General features: G+C 43.0%; 1 protein-coding gene across 2 annotated transcripts in view; it reads right to left on the bottom strand.

Annotated features, from left to right (window-relative positions):
• Positions 1 to 8,321, bottom strand: part of CYYR1 (cysteine and tyrosine rich 1) — a 91,554-nt gene extending 83,233 nt beyond the window's left edge. Inside the window, exons 1-2 of one of the 2 annotated variants that reach the window (XM_069000235.1) lie at positions 8,174 to 8,321; positions 5,764 to 5,869 (exon numbers count right to left, since the gene is read on the bottom strand). In XM_069000235.1, the coding sequence (XP_068856336.1) occupies positions 5,764 to 5,869; positions 8,174 to 8,261 (194 nt within the window). In that variant the 5' untranslated portion in view covers positions 8,262 to 8,321. The remainder of the gene's footprint in view (positions 1 to 5,763; positions 5,870 to 8,173) is intronic. The other variant, XM_069000236.1, reaches the window with a different exon arrangement.
• Between the last annotated feature and the right edge of the window lie 5,882 nt (positions 8,322 to 14,203).

Raw genomic sequence — 14,203 nt, 5'->3', positions numbered from 1 at the left:
AGAAACTAGCTTCTTAGAAGAAGGACAGCCTGAGTTTCTTGAGTCTAAGGGCTGGGATGATGCTGAAGGCTGGGAAGGGTGTCTCCAAGCTTGTGCTGCTGGTAGAAAGATGGGCAGGAGAAACAGCCTGAGCACTCAAGCATCCCTGTGCCTTTTCCTTCATCTCACAGATACAGCCCGGTTATGTTGCACAGGTCCAAACAAATCTGTAATTTTCCCAAGGAAAAAAAATGTGTAGAAGACCTTACTACTAAGCGCTAGCTATCAAACAAACAAACAGGAGGAAATGCTTATGTCTCAGGAAATGCTGCCAGGGTGTAGCTATTGAAAACTCGTAGGAAGGGAAATACAGCTGCAACATTAACACTGTAACAACTTGCTCTGAATGAGTATCATGAAGGGAGAGAGGAGGAGGAATGTATTATTTTGCATTAGAGATGCTCATGAGATTACAGGTGACTCAATCACAGACCTTGAACGCCTACAGATTATACCTGTAGTCCAACCAGAAATGGAGTTACTGGAACATCTCATACAGGCCCTGAAACCCCAATAACTAGAGTGAGCTGATAAATCTGCATCTGTTCTTCATGCATAGAAATTAAAACACACTAATCACAGATGCACGCAGCCTGGAAGATGTTTGCTGAAAATATCTTCTAACTTAAAAAAAATCCCTGGTGTCCTAAAAAGATAATGATTTCTTAAAAGAGAAAATTCTAAAACCCTACATGTAATATCTCAATGTTGAAACTTGTTTTAATGAGTGAAAAGAGTTAATTAAACACTTAAAAGGTACAACCTAAGTATTAACGATCGCAATCTAGTCACACTGACTTTGTTTCAAAATCAGTATATACATTATTGCCTGGTGTTTATAGTTTGTACAACTGCTGGCATATGGGCCTAAAAAAAAGAAGAGTGAGAGGCATGAAACAAAACAGAGAATTGTTTAAAAGGAACCCATTGAATGCCAAAAGGATTTTCTAAAACTGTAAGAAAGAGTTACACTTGTGAAAAAACAAACCCAAAACCATCTTAAAGAAGATAAAGAGCAGAAACATTAGAAAGACATGCAGATTTATTAAGAATAGAGAGAGCATAGAAACTAGTGATAAGCAAATGAGGAAGCATAAGCAACCTCTAAAGAAGCAGAGACAAGAGAACACTGAGCACTATATGGTGTTTCACACAGTAAAAAGGCACCTCTGGAAGCAACCACACAGATCATGTCCATTGTTTGGTGCAGAAAGTAGGATCAAGAATTATGATGCTGAAAGACATAAAAGATATTAAAGAACATTACACAGAATTATCAGGACACAGAGTGTCTTGGATTGAATTAGCTTCTTTTAAAGATTTCAATACACAGTTGTCAACAGAAAAACACAAGCAGAAAGGTCACTAGTGACCATTTCCAAATTCTAATGCAATTTCATCCATTTGTTATTTGGGAGTGAGCAACATGAAACTTCTTGCACATAATTAAAGAAAGACCAATATAGTGCCCAGTAGTGAAATGGGAAGATTATTCTTATGGAGCATAGCTAAAGCCACAAAAAAATCTTTTACAATGCAACTAAATCCAAGGCAGTAGCCTAAGCAAATAACAGTTTGCAGGCTTAAAGCAGCAGACATGCTTTGAAGGCTTTTACTTACAGATTTAGAGATGGAACAAACTGCTGAGTTCATTTTTGTTCTGTGATCATCACAGCTAGCTGCTTCAAAATAGGTACTCAAAGAGAGGTACAGGAAAAAATTGTCCTAGCAAGGCTTCTGTCAAACCCTATGCTCAGCCCTGCCAGCCACACTTAAAGAAGGAAGTGAATATATGAGATGAAGTTCAAAAGAAGGCCAAAGAATTGATCCCTGAGCTGGGCAAAATAAAACAAAGCAAATGTTACATGTGAGGCTGACAGAGTTCACCATATCAGCTCAGAGATATGGTTGGGAGCTGTCATGATGACCATTTAAGGCCACGTTCCAAACTTGCAGACAAGTTAAGAGTTGACAGTAGGAATTTCAACTTTCACTTCCCAGCAAAATTTCCCAGTGATGTTAGTAAATGAACTATAGAACAGTTTACCAGGACAGATGGTCAACTCATTAATGTCTGAAGTTTTCAAAATGAGAGTACATGTTTAAAGAAGACATGCCCTGACCTGCTTTCAGGAAAAAAACATATCTGTGACTTAATCATGCAAAATGTCAGGTCGAAGAAGTATAACAGCTGCTGACTGATCTTCATGTCTATGAATTGGAGTATTTAACCATAAAAAATTAGACAGATCAAATGCCTCCTTCAAGACGTGTTGTGGCAAACAGCACTTGCAAGAGCCTCCTTCAGTATTCAAACCCACCCAGATATACACAAACCCTTCCAAATGTGTCAGAGCCGCTCACACTCAGCTCTAATTCAATACCTGTTTACATTTGTTAAACAAACATACCAAAGACAAGGTGTCAACCTGGTGCTGAATGCACGGTTTGAACATTTCAGCAGTCACTCTAAAGAACCCCCTGGTCAAGGCTTCACAAAGCACAGCTCCAACATTAGGCTAGACAAATGCCAGCTATGTTCATGTGGAAGTGAGAGATTAAATCCACTTGCTCTACGGGAAGCCTCCTTCTTATAATGGGATGTCCTATGCTCTTGTGTTCATCATGCCTAAGCACATATGATCTGGAACAACGTATTCAAAATGAGCACCTCCTTTGATGCTTGTAAATGGAAAAACAATTTTGTAATGAAAAAATAGGGAAAAAATCAAAGGGAACATTCACTGGGTAAGCAGGAAAAAAATTCACTTGTCATTCTCTAACAGTAATCAATCTTAAATACATGCTCTGTCATTGTCTTGGGGTGGACTTTGTGATGTGTGTCCCCTATCTCTGCTCTATGCCCAGAAATTAATTTTGTGCCTTTCTGTTCCTTTAAACTGAGCCTGAGAGGGGGGAGAGGATAAAAAACCTGGCAAAACTTTCAAAGCAGTTTACAGTTTGTTTTCAAGGACACAGATACACAGACTCCTCTCTGCATCCTGCAATAGAGAGCAGAGGAAGCACACTGCTTGCTTTCCAGCCAGCTTTCGGCCTTTTTTCTCTGGACAGGGACAGAGAGTTGAACTTTTGTTTTCCTGGGACTTAGTTTTTTTCCCTTTTTCTCCGCTGAACTGTTTCAACATCAGAATACATTGGGAGGACTTTCCACCAAGGCCTTGGCCCTGGAGGTGGGCCCACCACCCCATCCCAGCTCCAAGGAGGGGGAGAGAGAAAGATCTACGGAAGGACTCTGAAATTTTTCCCAAGTTTTCTCTCCACAGTGAGAGGTTTTATTAATTAGCATTATTATCATTTTCCTGTGTGTTTGTTAAATAAATAGTTTTTATCTCTTTCACTTTCCATCGAGGAAAAATTCTTTTTTTTCCCCAAACCTGGTGGGGGAGGGCTGGTTGTAACCTGCCTTCTATCAGAGGATATTTTCCTCCAAATTTGTCCAAACTGGCACAGTCATTTCCAGATGAATGAAGGATTCTGGTGTTTTACTTTTATTTACTTTAGCCCAGGAAGCATTTGATCTGCTTTAAAAACTGTGGATCACTTCTGTATTAAAATACCATCACTGTGCCTACTCCTTCACAGTGCGATAAAATATACTGATGGGAACACTGGAATATTCCCCAGGTACCACAGCTGAAACAAAAACCGCATCAGAGGAGTCTTTCTAGAAAAAAGCAACTATTACCTTCCCATTCACTCTTCCCCAAGTACCAGGCAGTCCATATACCATGTCATTTTTATCTTCTCTGGTTTTAGTCAAGAATATAAACCAAAAATACGTCACATCTTTAGCATACACAGACTGCATGCTAAAGGTTAAAGAAATTACTACTGGAATTATGAAAGAGAAAATAAGATGCTCTATCATGAAGAACCGCATTTTATGTTTCATTTAGTTTGCCCTTGCACGTGAATGTAAGATTTGTGAGTTGTGACTTAAGTAAAGGTCAGACTCAGGTCCATTAGCAGGCAAGCTTCTCTTCTCCCTCACTAATGCAAAGACAAACAGCTGCACCAGAACCTATGTTTTTAATCAACAGTTTACTCCTGTATTTTTCTCTACATAAAAAATATTTGTAACCATTTCATCTGCTGTGTTTTTTTAAAGCACTCTGAAACATTTTATTCATACAGCAGTGTTAAAGGGTCAGATTACACTCACCTACAATCTGTTTAATAAATTCCCCCAACAGCCAAAACACTATTTAACAAAAACAAACAAGTCAATTGTCTTGGGGTGATTTTATGGTAATACTGTATTTCTCTACCGTCTGCTTTATGCCCAGAAATGGGTCCCACAGCTTTAAGCTGAATCTGAGGAAAACAGGAAGGGGGGAAAAGGCGGGCAAATTCTTCAGTGCGGCTTGTGTTCAAGGACTCACACTCCCCCATATTGCTTGGCTCTGCTTGCCGCGGGAGAGAGGTTTTTTTCCAGCCAGCTTGTGAGGTGAGGCAAGAGGTTTTTTCCCAGGACTGCATATGGCATACCAAAATCCTCTGGTAACTTCTTCTTCTGGAACTGTTCAGGCTAGCTGTGATCCGAGAACCAGTTCATCGGACCCCGTGGACCAGCAGGGAGGCTGTGGGGACGTCACATCCCGGCCTCAGACCTCGGGAGGGGCCAAGCCAGCTACAAAGGGAACTCTAAATCCACCAGCTTTCTCTGCAACAAGGGGGTTTAATATCTAACATTATTCATTTTTTCCTGTGCCTTGCGGGCATTTTGTTTGTTAAATAAATAGTTTTTTTCACTTTCATCCAAGAAATTCCTTTCGCATCGGTGGGGGAGGGAGTGCCGAAAACCTGTCTTTGGGGGAGACGTTCATTCCAGAGCGTTTTCCTCCTACATTTGTCTCAAACCGAGGCATCAATAAAAGTGAAAATGAAAAAAATAAACACTCAAAGCAATATGAATTTCAAATCTAAGTAATTTGAATCACTACTCAATCACTATTGACTCCGTGTGAGAAACCATTTCAACAAAACCCACAAGATTTCTATTCACAGATGTTTTCAGCTCAAGAGCTTGAAACCAAGTTCTCACTATGTAGAGAAATGGCTGAGTGAACAGGAACATGTGTACATGCACAATCCAAGCTATATTAGTGAACTGTCCTTGACTAGGGAAAAAAGAGAGGAGCAATGCTGATGTGGCAAGCCGACAGGATGTTGCGGAGGGGGATGCTGACCATAGAAAGAGAAAAACTTATGTTAGTTAGGTCGCGTGCATATTAATCTGTAACCAATCGCTTGCTATTAAAGGCCATGTGAACAGTAGCTGTAATCCAGTAGTATGGAGCTTGCTTATGCGTGCTTGGGGAATTAGAGTATAACTATGGGTCTGACAATAGAATAAACGGAGTTCCATCATATCTCTATGAGAAGTGTGGTTCATCCCGGCAGATCTCTGGCTATTTCACTATCTCTAAAACTCACCTCCAGAAATTATATTATTGTACACAAACTAAGGATAGAACCCCCAATTTTAGCAAGCTTTCTGGTATGCTTCAAAAAGACATGCAACATGAGACCTCAAAGGAATATTGAAGATTATTACCAGCAAGGAAAAAAACAAACCAAACTAAAACAAAAAAACCCAAACCCTGTCTCAGTTTATTGCCAAAACATAGCTTGCCACAGCAAATTAACACTGAGCTCATGAACACAGCACATAATTTTTTTTTAAAGTGCAAATATACTCACGAAAGGACATTCCCCATGTACGCATAATATGAACAGCAGTAGGGAGTAGTCCCATCACAGCAGTAAGCTTTGCAGTCATTATCACACTGAGCCAAACAATATTCTGCTGAATAAAAATAACACTCATGAGGTCAAACATCAGCAACATCAAAATCTTGTACAGCACAGCTTTGAAGAAAATGCAGTCTAACCATTTCATACAATCACAGGATCTGTGACCTGACTGTAATCCTAATGGCAGCTAATTCCCACACTCCTGCATTTCAGATGTAGGTGCTTGCCATATGGGTATTTTGTAGCTGGCCATATCAGTTCCTTTTTATAGTTAATCCTTTAAAATGAAAAAGAGCATTTTGAAATGTCAAGACACCACAGACCAACTTTTTCCATTCCAGCAAGGAGTCCAGAAGGAAACCTGAGTCTGGGCTGCCCGTCTTATTGATCTGGAGGGTGGCAGGAGAGGAGAAGGAAGCTGTCTGGGAACAGGCTACCACCCCCAGTCCCAGCCTGGGGCGCAAATCAGAGCTGCCTGGGGCTCTCTTGCCCCCTGCCATCTGGCAGCTTCTCCCCTGGCTGTGCTCCAGCATCAGGGCCATGGCCAGTGTGGCATGGCAGTGCCTGGCACAGGAGCCAGCAGTGCCCTCTCTGCCCCACTGAGTTCCCAGCCACAATGCCCTGCCAGACAAAGCAAACTGTGAAACAACAGTAAGAGAGCTCTTTATTAAGAAGCATGGAAGAGCATTTATCCTTTTATTCCTGTGAAAAGCTATTTTAATAGTATCAACCTCTTGTGCTGTCATGACATTTAGTGTTTTCAAAATCAGGTTCCCCCAAGAAGATAACACTGTACTGCCACTGCACTGTAAAAACATTCTCAGGGATCACCTTCCCCACTGTCAAGGCTGCAGCTGCAGCCCAGATGAATTCAAACAGACTCCATGTTCCATACACCATCACCCTTGGTGACGTATTTGGTCACATACTGCAGTGGCAGAGACTTGAAGATTGCAAACCACGCTTCTGCATTCCCAATGCACTGTAGCTTCCGCTTCCCAGGCTGCAACTCACCTGGGAGGTTCTCACTCTCCCATTGCCATTACTGCCTTTCATCTGTACTGACCCTTTTGGCTGGTGTGCAAGGATCCAGGCAACCCCACCTCATCTCAGCTTCTGCCATGCTGCCATTCCTGCCCCAAGTGGGTGAAAGTTCCCACCTTGCACTGAAACTCCTTTGCTCACTGACTCATGCTTCTGACTCATCTCACAGCCTGATTGGTCACAGGATTTTAGCAGGTCAGCTCTCTGAACCTGCTCACACTTGGTTTCTGCTTGAAAATAAGCATCAAGCGAGGGCCAGAGAGGGCTGTGCAATGCAGCACGTGGGTCAGCCTGGGAAACTGCACCCTAACGCTGTGAGATGCCCCCTGGATTAAAGAAACACATGAAAAAACTGAAAAACCAAACCATCATTCTGCCAACCAGCCCCACCAACAAGTGAATCAGGGTAGTCAGCAAGACACCCATCTCCACAAGGAGAGCAGCAGCTCATGGGCAGCACAGGCACTGCTATAGGGAACAGCAGTGCAGGACAACCCCCGCATACGACACCCCATACCAAGGCTTTGGCAAGGGGCTGCTCTCCCCGGACACCCCATGACAAGGCTTTGGCACACCCCCGTGCCAGCAGCTACAGGCTTTTGCAATGTCACCTCTTTTTTGGCATGAGTATTCGTGGCTCCAGCTGTGCCAGGCCAGTACATTGTCTGGCTCTGTCCTGGTGGGAGAGCACCAAGGTGCCTTCACCCTGCACATCACAGGTTTATCCCACACAGGTGGGTTCACAGAATCATAGAATGGGTCAGGTGGGAAGGGACCACAGTGGGTCATCTGGTCCAACCTCACTGCTCAAGCTGAGTCATCCTAGAGCACATGTGGTACGGGATTGCGTCCAGAGGGTTCCTGAGTATCTCTATTGAGGGAGACTTCGCAACCACTCTGGGCTATCTGTTCCAGTGTGTGAACACCCTCACAGTAAAGCTGTTCCTCATAATCAGGTGTAACTCCTTGTGCATCAGTTTCTGCACGTTGCCCCCCCGTTCCATTGCTCAATACCACCGAGCTCCATGCTCTTGGCACACCCCCTTCAGATATTTATACACGTTAATGAGGTCCTCTTTCAGTCCTGCCTTCTCAAAATTTACTCTCCCTGCAGCCAGAGGGGGGCTTCCGCACACCACACCCCGCCCGGGAGCGCTCTGCTGGGACACCCCGGGGAACCCTTTCTAACACCGGATGCAATTCAATCGCCGACGAGGAAAAGCTCCCACATGTGTCCTAAACCGCCGGCCCCGTACACACCCGCTGTCCGCGGCTTTGCGCCCGTCCCCCGCCCCACGCCGGCCCCCCTGACCTGCCAGAAGGAGGAGGAGGAAAGAGAGAAGCAGTACACCCCAGGCGGGGTACCCCTCCGTCCGGCCGCACCGCCTCACTCGCTCCATCCTGGCTGCACGCGCAGAGCCACCGTCCGCCTCATAGCGAGGGCGGGTCAGTATGGGGAGCGGGGGCAGGCGGGATCTGGGCCGAGCCCCCTGCCCCCCGCGACCGCCCCCAAGCCGGGCCGGCAGCTCTCTTTTCCCCGCCTCCCGGTGCATTTATCCTGCTCGGCAGGCGCAGGGAGACCCGGAGTGGTGTGAAAGACAGAACCGGTGTTGTTTGCGCCGCCTTGGCTAGTGCGGCGTTCGAGGGGGTTCCTACCGTGGTTAAAGTCGAGATTGTCTGTAAAGTGGGGTTGCAATTGTGATTGCTTGTAAACTGAGATCAGAGCCATGGTCTGTAAACGCAGGCGAGCGGCGGTGCTGGGGTGGCTGCCGTGGAGTCACGGCGTGTTTCCAAACCTCAGATGGGTTTGTCCGCGCTGCCCAGCAAAAAATATTTTCCGTGACCAGGCCAGAACAATGCTCTTAAGTGTTCTTCAAGAGTGATTTTTTATAACTATTTAAATGCTGCCGTAACTCAGCCCGTGTGAGAATTTCCACAGATGGGGCCGAGAGGCCAAAATATTTGCCTTGCGGTCGCACAGAAGAGAAGGGTTAGCTCTGACTTTACGTGAAGAGCCGCAGGTCTAGGAATGTGCTTTGGAAGGCTGAAATACACACACAAAAAAATGAGAAACATCCACAGGTGTTTCTGCTCATAAAAGGTCTCCTGCTGTTGGCAGCTCAGAGGGGAAGGCTGACACAGAAACATACAATGAATTTCTTTTTTCAGGATTTCACTATTCTACAATGACAACAACAAAACCCCAAACCACCACACCAAATCACTTGAAAGCCAGTGTTTTTATTTATCAACACATAGCTGAGTGATATTTTTTCAAATGTATGCCAGAACCAGCCTGTTAACAAAGAAAAACAACTTTACATGTTTTTAACTACCCTGCAGTGTGTATCTCTTAGTTTATACAACAGCCCAAATGAAACATATAAAACGAAATTTCTGTTATATGTAGCTGCTGAGAGTAAAACTTTGCATCTGCTTCCTGTGTCTTACTCCAGTCACAGGCCACAGATGTGTCTGAAAAAAGGCTTGCAAAAATAATACAGCTTTGCCAATAGATAGTATTGGTAGTAAAGGAACAAAAAATAGCAGATAAAGGAGCCTATGATCTGTAGACCACTCCCAGAAATTCTGACATCTCCAGGCTTTTGATTTTAATCATGTTTGATCACCATGCCAGCCTGTCTCTAGACAAGCCTTTTGTTGGTATTTATGTTCTTCAGGTTTTGTTGTTGATTCCTTCCCTTGCAGTCCCCTCCCCTTCCCATATGTCTTGGCAAGTCACATTTCAGTATTTCCCAAAATTTTTGAGTAAAGTTGCCCCAGAGTTGTTGGCCAGCATGCTTGAATTCCATACTGATTTGCACTTAACAACTTTATGGATCTTTTGTAGTACTTTTTTTTTTCTGTCTGCAAGGGATAAGTTGACTGAACCTTTCTAAAACTCCGCAACCCTAATTGTTACTTCCCAAGTACTGCCCCTTGGACAAAGCACTGAAAGGTGCAGCTGACAAAGGGAAATACATCTTCGTGTTAATGTTTAAAACAATCCACAAGAAGCTTTCAATCCAAGGTTTTACCTTCTTCCTCCTGTGGATTTTCCTTTGAAGAGAGAGGGGTGGAGGTGGGGAAATCACAAAATTTATCCTCTGGCATTGGGTTATCAGCCTTTAACCAACTTGCACAGGTAAGCAGAGCCTGTTACAGGTTGTCACAGGCTGCTCTTATCCCCTGCCCACATAAGGACACCCAGAAGAGGAAGTGTAGTCGTGGGCCTGCCTGTCATTCCAGCTCTACTGTCTGCTCTGAAAATGAAGAAATCTGCTGGAAGAACATGTGCTTGTCTCCTACTCTTCCCAGCATCATGGAACACTTTTGTAGAAAGCTGAGAAGAAGGAGAACAATGTCAGGGCAGTGTCATCTGGTTCTGCTGGGCTGAGGTCCTTCTGGGACCAAAAACCATTTAGTTTTCTCAGAAGGATGTTTTGAAGGAAGACTAATTCATAGCAAAGAACATCAGGAGACTGGAGCTAAGGTTCTAGCCACAATGATACTCCTTATAAAACTCTGTAACAGCACCACATCATGCCCAAATCATCTCTTATCAGAAATGGTTTGAAAGATGGTTTTCAAAAGAATGCAGGATTGGTAACATCCTGTTGAGTATACAAGCTCTCAAGTGCTAATCTTCAGGCACAGTTCAAGAAGAAAATCCTGCTCCCAGTGCACTAGTATTTTGAAACTCACTGTAATCAGGCATCTCTGTCTCCAGAAGCTTAATTAGCAGTTTAGAAACAGTAATTATCATACACAGACCACTAGAGAAAACTTAATAGAGGAAAGGGCACATACTTAAGCATTTAAACCTCTTTACCTCTAAATTACCTCTAGAGAAATCACTTCAAAGCAATTAACAGGATATCTTATGCACATGCTAAAGACTGTCTCTTGTTGAACTCTAGCTGCTAATTGGCTCAACACGAGGAATGATAAGTCTTCTATGTGTTTTCCAGCGTATATCAAGCCAATCAACTTTTGAGCTTCTCCAAAAGAGCCTTGAGTGCTCTTTGCAGCAGCAGGGCAGCTGCTGAGATGGGCAAACCCCTGGTTCTAGAAAGACAGGCAGCCAGATGTTGGCTGTTCAGTTCTGCTCCATGTTGTCCTGTAATGGCGTGGAGGGGTAGTCTCATCTTCTGAGTATTTGCCACCTCTGAGCACCACTTATCTTCTGTCTCTCAGTCAGAGGCAGTGCCTATATGTGCTCTTGTACACAGCAGAAACATAAACATCCCCTTTCTTTTTCTGTGGGTTCTTTGTATCAGTGTCCAGAGCTAGAGAGTACAAAATATATATTGTACTTCCAGTGGCACATTGTGGCAGTGCAGGTGGCTCCAGCCACTCTGTCTCCTGAATAGAACTCAGGCAACCAGCTGTGGTGGTCAGCAACCCAAGTGTAGCCCGTAACTTACAGTCATGGTGAGAACCCATGATTCCCTTCTTCTGCCTTTTGCATGTTTTCTCTCAATTGGTTAATGTTTTCCCCTCCCTGATTTATGTATGATATCATGTCTATTCATTTCCCTTCTTTAATATGTATCAATTCTAGAGAGTTCTTTGTTCCTCGATGCCCCATTGGATCCTTCCCTAAGTCCCTCCTATGTGTTGTTCCCAAGGTTCCCTTGCTGTCAACCCCGCCTACTCGCCCCTATCCCATTGGCTGTGATTCCTTTCCCTGACTGTTCTGTACCCAGTCTAAGATCCCTGGACCCTCCTACCAATTGGCCTTTTCATCCCTGTCACTTCACCGGAGTAAACCTGCATGGAACACGTATGGAGAGTCCCCCCTCTTTCTTCTTTGCCTTCACCTGCGTGCCTGCTTAACAGCGACAGGAAGATACAGCCCCTACTGGGTGAGGAGCTCTACCCCTTTTTCATTGCTTGATGGGCGCTGAGTGCCACCTTCCAGAGGGGTTTCAGCGTTGACCTCCGGGCATCCTTGTGTCGGCACGCAAGGGGTAAGACCCCCTTTCTGCCAGCTCCCAGTGGCTGTTATCCCCTTAGCACATATAACTTCATTGCATATCATTCAGTATCTTCTCTTTTCCTACACTATGACAGAAAAAACAGGATTAGCTGACAGAGGGCATACTCCAACTACTGCTGAAATTAATGAAAGGCTTCCCAATGGCAATACTCTTAGCTGGACTGGGGTTTTAACTTCTGATTCCCTTCTGTCTCCCTTTACTTATTCTACCACTAGTCAAAAGTGACTCTTATCTTTTCTCCTCTGTTAAACAGAAATTTTTTTGCACTTCTAATCAGTAACATTTCCACTTCAAGATACTCTTTCTGCTAAATCTTTTTCTGAGGATGGCCTGAATACTAATGCAATATTTAAATGGATTCTTAATATCAAACTCTATCCTCCTTTGACAGAGTACCATGATTTTTCCTGACTACTGCATTGGTATGAGGTCTATTTTAGTATTGGCATAGTTACACATACGCTTTTATTGACTATAATAAAAAAATATACAGTATTTTTATATACATTTTTGCTTTCTCTTTTTCAAAAATATTTTCTATGGTTACACTGCCATTTGTCTCCACATAAGCTACTTTATTATGTCATTCAGGTTTTCTGATCTCTGACAGTATCTTTGGCACTGGGGAATTTATCACTGAACTCCTAGAAGGCTACAAGACAGTCTTTTTCCTCTCTGCACAGACTGCAGGTCTCTGTCACAGGAGGAATGTACTCAACACTCCTGCCTGTTGCTGAGTAAAGCTGGCAAAAGGCTTCATATAATAATGCCATTAATCCTAGGCAGCAAAGAACATCAGTTATGGACCCCTCACTTATATCTACCATTCAAGGCAGATGAAATGTCTACAGTGTAGCAGTTACATTCTACAAAATTATTCTAAATCTACAGGTAGAAAAGCATTTTTTTTTGTAGATTTGCATGAAAGCTTTATCTACAAAATCTTTACCTACATTTTGTCTCCAGAAAAGATCAAAGCAGCAGAGAAGGTGGAAGGGATTTTTTAAATTATTTGCAAGACAGAAGTTTCCCTGTTCTATCATCTGCATGCATTTGTTTACAGGAAGGGAAATAAATAGTGGAACATCTTTGGCATTATTTATTTTAAGAACAAGGAGAGTTTCAGAAATGTTGTATCCTTTCTGGTAGAGAACCAGAGAGTGATTTATAAACCTATGCTACCTGTAGGCATCTGCTGACTTGATAAACAGTATTTAAAAATACCGTTCTGTGTATTTTTACAAACACAAAACTTGGGACTTGTGTGCTTTATTGGTTTCATTAATGAAACATTTGTTTAATAAACTAATCAGTAGTCTTTGGTGAAGCTTAGCAAACAGTAGAAACATCTGGAAAAAATTAATTAATCACTGAAAGCTTGGGTTAAGGCATTAGCATTGATGTTTTTTCTCTTCCAAACCCTCTCCCTCCCAATCAATCAATCAATCAATCAATCAAATTCTTTTTTCATCATTTGGTATGAGAGTTTGGAATCGGAGTAATTAAATGGTCTTTCTTAAATGTTTATATTGCTTGTGAAGAAGTATGAATCAAAATCAAAATAACTTCATTCAAACAAGACTTTTATTTCCTTTTTCAAACTAAGCATTAGCCATTAAGCAGTCATGACATCAAATTCTTGGTTGAAGTGAGTTAACTGTCAACATACAAGGTACCAGGACAGCTACAGCTAGCTTATAATAGTCTTTTTTTTTAATATCATTTAAATTTCAGGGCATTCGTTTTGAAAATTTTATTTTGATCATTGTTTTAGGGCGCAATAGTTAATGTTTTTGTGAACAACATCCTTTTTTATTATGACAGCCAGTGAGGCATGTATGCAAGGGGATGAGCAACAGGCTGGATATTACTAAGCTAGAATGTTGCATCAGTGTGCTGGTATCTGTTGTTTTCCACATTCCTGCTACAGAGCATTTTAAATGATCAGCCAAACCTTCAGTTTTGCTGGGAAGAATTGAAACAGTATGGAGAGCCCTGTACCAAAGTATCTTATCACTTTCTACAACTCCCTAAAAGGAGTGTAGCCAAGTGGGGGTCAGGCTCTGCTTCCAGGCAACCAACAACAGGACAAGAGGAAATAGTCTCAAGTTGCACCAGAGGATGTTCAGGTTGCACATCAGAAGGATTTTTTTTCACAGAGAGGGTTATAAGGCATTGGAACAGGCTGCCTAGGGAGGTGGCAAAGTCACCATACCCGGAGGTGTTCAAGACACGACTGGACATGGCATTCAGTGCTCTGGCCTGGTTGACAAGGTGAAGATTGGTTACAGGTTGCATCTGATGATCTTGGAGGTCTTTTCCAACATCCATGACTCTGT

The sequence above is a fragment of the Aphelocoma coerulescens genome, unplaced genomic scaffold, assembly GCF_041296385.1.
Source record: "Aphelocoma coerulescens isolate FSJ_1873_10779 unplaced genomic scaffold, UR_Acoe_1.0 HiC_scaffold_78, whole genome shotgun sequence".
NCBI classification, from domain to species: Eukaryota; Metazoa; Chordata; class Aves; order Passeriformes; family Corvidae; genus Aphelocoma; species Aphelocoma coerulescens.
This window is presented reverse-complemented; position numbering and strand designations above follow the sequence as displayed.